The sequence below is a fragment of the Eumetopias jubatus genome, unplaced genomic scaffold (assembly GCF_037043125.1).
Source record: "Eumetopias jubatus isolate StellerSeaLion01/CBP00866 unplaced genomic scaffold, mEumJub1_p1.0 scaffold_17, whole genome shotgun sequence".
NCBI classification, from domain to species: Eukaryota; Metazoa; Chordata; class Mammalia; order Carnivora; family Otariidae; genus Eumetopias; species Eumetopias jubatus.
The window spans coordinates 28,220,298-28,224,443 of record NW_028274823.1 but is presented as its reverse complement, the minus strand read 5'-3'; the positions used below and the strand labels follow the sequence as shown (position 1 = coordinate 28,224,443).

The 4,146-nt window shown below is 53.9% G+C and overlaps 1 protein-coding gene across 2 annotated transcripts; it reads right to left on the bottom strand.

Moving 5' to 3' along the window:
• Window positions 1-966: 966 nt before the first annotated feature.
• Window positions 967-4,065, bottom strand: NPM3 (nucleophosmin/nucleoplasmin 3). 2 transcript variants are annotated; one of them, XM_028098990.2, is made up of 6 exons: window positions 2,849-4,065; window positions 2,478-2,563; window positions 2,121-2,240; window positions 1,894-1,987; window positions 1,410-1,533; window positions 967-1,120 (listed from the first exon to the last, which is right to left on the bottom strand). In XM_028098990.2, exons 1-5 carry the CDS (start codon window positions 3,147-3,149, stop codon window positions 1,418-1,420), a joined length of 717 nt encoding a protein of 238 aa, XP_027954791.1. In that variant the 5' UTR covers window positions 3,150-4,065; the 3' UTR covers window positions 967-1,120; window positions 1,410-1,417. The 2 variants fall into 2 exon arrangements, with proteins under 2 accessions (XP_027954791.1, XP_027954792.1); XM_028098991.2 differs by lacking the exon at window positions 1,410-1,533.
• Window positions 4,066-4,146: the final 81 nt, after the last annotated feature.

Here is a 4,146-nt window from a genome sequence, read left to right as displayed (position 1 = left end):
CTGCCCCAATACCAGCCTCTTCGGGTTACCCTCCCACTAGTTCACTCATTTGCCCAGCAGCCGGTGTGGGAGGGAGTGGGCCTGGCCCTACCACCCCACACACCACCAGGCACTGTACTTTGTCCATCCTCAGCATGTCTGGCCCCAGGCTGTCTCAGGAGTTAACGTTTTGTTTGTTTGTTTGTATGTGGGAAACTGAAATACGTGCCCCCCCCACGTCAACACAGCTGCTGAACTGCTGACCCCAGAGTTGGTCACATACACACGAATGCTCACATCAGGTACTTCCCTTTCTCTTCCTGGCATAGCAGCAGTCAAACCTCAGAACACTTGATTACAGGCACCAGAGACCCCCAGAGCAGGCAATGTGCTGGGAATCAGGAACCCCTTAGCCCAGGAGGCTGAATCCCAGGAGCCCCTCTGCCCCCATATGCCAGGCCACCCGGATTCTGGTTTCCCTGTCACCCAATCTGGCCAGCCCCCTCCATCTGGCCCCCGGAATCAGGTTTCTAAGGGCCCAGACCCACTCAGAGACAGCCTGTAAGACTGGAAGGAGGAGTAAAGACTGGCTTCTAGCCTACCCCTCACAGGCCCTCTCAGGGCCTGAGCCCCTTCGTGGATCTAGGGATGCACATTCCTTGGACTGCTTAAGCCCCCTTATCTACCCCCCTGCCCATCAGCCTGAGTGCTGACAGAGGCCCAGGCCCCTTGTTTGGATGCTGATAACCTCCTGGGATGGCCCTCCCCCACCTGTAGGGACTGCGAACGGGCTTGGTGTTGGGAGGTCCTCTTTTAGCAAAGCAGTTGGGGCCCAGGCCTGGCCTGCCCCCGGGGTCCTAGGGATAGCAGGATCCCACATTTCTTCACCCTCCCCAGGCGCAGGGCCACCCTCGATGCTGCCACAGTGCCACCTGGTGGTCCCTAGGGGAATGCCACACCAGCAGATAAAGAAGCCACACAAATGAGTTGCAAAAAACTCCGTATCACTTTATTTCAACCTTTCTCCAAAAATGTAAAAAGTATTAAAAATGTGCAGTCCTGAGCTTCAGATGCTGATCTCCAATCTCATAGGCAAGTGGGGAGAGAGGGTGAGGACAGAAGTTCAGAGTTCCTCCCAATCCTGGAGAAAAGGCAAGTCCCAGGTAGGGCATAAGATTAGAAAAATACCAGGGCTCTATGAGGGATAGGACCACCCTCTCTCCTAACACCAGCCCAAGACCCCACCCACCCACCCATCCTCTTCAACAGAGAAGACACATTTAAAGTTCTTGAAACTTGTACAGGAACATGGTGCATGGCACATGTAGCCAGGTGATCTGAGAAGAGCAAACAAGGGGTCAGCATCTAGGCCTTCACCTGCTTGTCCTACTTCATCCCAGACCTTGCTGGACACCCTTCCCCCAACTCACCAAGGAGGCTAGGGCCTACCCCCCTGCTTCTTGGCAGGCAGGATGGGGCACCACTCAGCTTCCTCCTGCTCACTACCTTCTTCTTCACTCTCTTCTTGCTCAGAAACGTCATTGCTTATAGTAACTGGTGGAAATGTAAGCAGTAAAGAGGAGGTTCAAGCCCAGACCCCCTTTATACCATATGTCGTTTATTCATGCCCTGTGGTGCTAGGCTTGCAGGGACCCTGACCTCCCAGAGCTTATGATCTAGGTGGGAAGAACCTCAGATACTAAGATGACAGAGAGCTAAAGGAGACCACATTAATGGAGGTGGAGAAGTCGGGACAGGTTTCATGCAGGAGGTAGGCTCGAATAGGACAGAAAGTGGAGGGTATAGCCTACGTGGGACCTGCACTAGGAGGTAAGGCTGGGATGGGGCAAGAGTGTGAAGCAGTGGGGGAGACCTGGTGGGGAAGCCACTAGAGGCAAAGGAGAGGGCTCTCACCAATCTGGTGCCTCCCAGTGATCCGCACAGGGCCAGAACCTGATTTCAGGCGGAAGGTTACAGGTGGCTGGAGCTGGAAGTCATCCAAACTGAGCTGGAAGGAAGACAAGGATGAAGGCCTGGCCCGCCCAACCTTGTGATGAGTCAGTCCTTCAGTCCTCAATTCCTCACCCCCACCCTTAGCCCTACCACCCACCTCCATCACCCAGCATGGCAGGGGAACTCACCATGGGTTGGCAGGACAACTTGAGGTTGGCTACAGGGACTGCAATCTCCTGGTGGTCATGATTCCTGGCCACGACTTCTACCACATTACACTCATCTTTGGCCCCCTCAGTGAGGCAGAGCTGGGAAGGGTACACAGGGCCTCTGGGTCTCCCCAAACAAGGGTTGGCACCACAAGTGGAGGCATCTACCCTAGAACTTGCCCCGCCCCAGTGGTCCCCGGATCACCTTGCCAGGGAAGCGCCCATGTGGGGGTCAGAAAGAGGTGACTCCCAGTAAAAGGGATTGGGGGGACGGGTGGAGGCCCCCCGAGTTGCCTGCTCAGGAACAACTATTCACCACCCTTCCCCGCCCCTCACCATGGTCAAAGCCAGCACATGCTCCGAATCATCCTCTTCTTCTACCTTGAAGGTGAAAGAGCGGGTGTGGCAGGAGAGCTCACAGCCTGGAAGAGGTAACAGTGTGTCTGAGTGTTCCACCAAACCTCTGTCACGTGTAGCCAAGGTCAGACCGGCCATTTACTGGCCCACTTCTCAGGAACACCTGGGGCATTCGGCCCTGGGCCCCGCCCTGCACATAAGAAGGGGTCGCACGCCCCCTTCCGCTTGGGCTGCAGCGTGCGGGGGACCCACTTTCGCCCCCACCCACGTCGTGTTCACCCACGTTACATTCCTGTTCAGCCCTGCCCGACCGCCCCAGCACCACCTTCATCCCCTCCTTTCTTCAATACCGAAGAAAAAACTGTCCATAGTGACCGGAGCCGGGACCCGCAGACCCCCGATCCCTCCGGCCCGGGCTCGGCTCTCCTGACTCAGGAACGCTAAGGCGGCGGCGGCGCCGGCGGCCATGCTGCAAGGGCCGTCTGGGAACTCCGCCCCCGACACGTACAAAGCAGGGGACTCGTCGCTGGCTCCGGCCCCGCCTATTAAAGGAGCCGCTGGCGTTTGAGAAAGGACCGGGGCGCAACCGGTCCAGGGGAGCCCGTCCGGCCTCTGGTCAGACCGTTGTGTCGGGACTGCGGGGAGTAACATCACAGAAGCATGGATTTTTTTGTTGTTAATACTTTTGCTTATTTCCGTGACCACGGCTCCCGAGGGTGGCTCCTGTCTCCATTTTCTTTAGTTCCTCTCACCCTCTGCTGTCTCCACTCCCCCACTCCAGGTAAGCTTTCGTTAAAGGGAGAATAGATACAAAAGTGTAAACATTTCCAACTCCCCTTGTAAAGGCGAATTTCAGGGCAGCGCTTTTCTTATAAAAGCAAAGGAATCCCGCATCAGGCTCCCTGCTCCTTGGGAGCCTGCTTCTTCCTGTCTCTCTCACGAATAAATAAAATCTTTAAAAAAAAAAAAAAGCAAAGGAATCACGCTATTTGCCTTTGCTCCAAGAGAGCCGAGAATCCTTACTTTTCAGCTACAGGTATTTTCTGTTTGAACCATGGAACTACTCGGTCCTTTTCCTAGTATGCTTCCTGCTCTAACGACCTTAAGTTTACTATCCAGGAGGCATAGCTTTATTAAGCTTCAGATAATGCCTTGATGCTGGAGCTTGCTAGCAAAGTATATCATCTTAGATTTGGGGATGCTACTCCTGGCAGACACGTTTTGGAGCTTATTACAATCAACCCAAAACATCCACCTTAGACTCCTCTGTCACATAGTTTGGGCAGGGCAACTCTCCAACCCCCATCATTCACCTTTTGACCAAAGAATCTGATAAACTGAAACTGTATTCCTTATCCCACTAGATTAAGGGAACTCATTCAAACTAGCTGCCCTAACTCACGCCCAGGCTGTTAACTGTGGGAAGAGGGTGGCTTGGCCAAGAGTAGTCTACTTTCATCTTTTACCTTGCTTGCCTTGAGGAAAATCTGCCAAGAAGTCTTTTTGCTAAAGATGGGAATGAGAAGATGCAGCCCCTAACTTGGAACAGCTGTGGAGAATACTTGCTTATAGGTGAGGCATGAAAGGCAGGAGAAAAGGTACCAGGTAGAAACAAGAAGTAGGTTTACACAGTACACCACCACACACA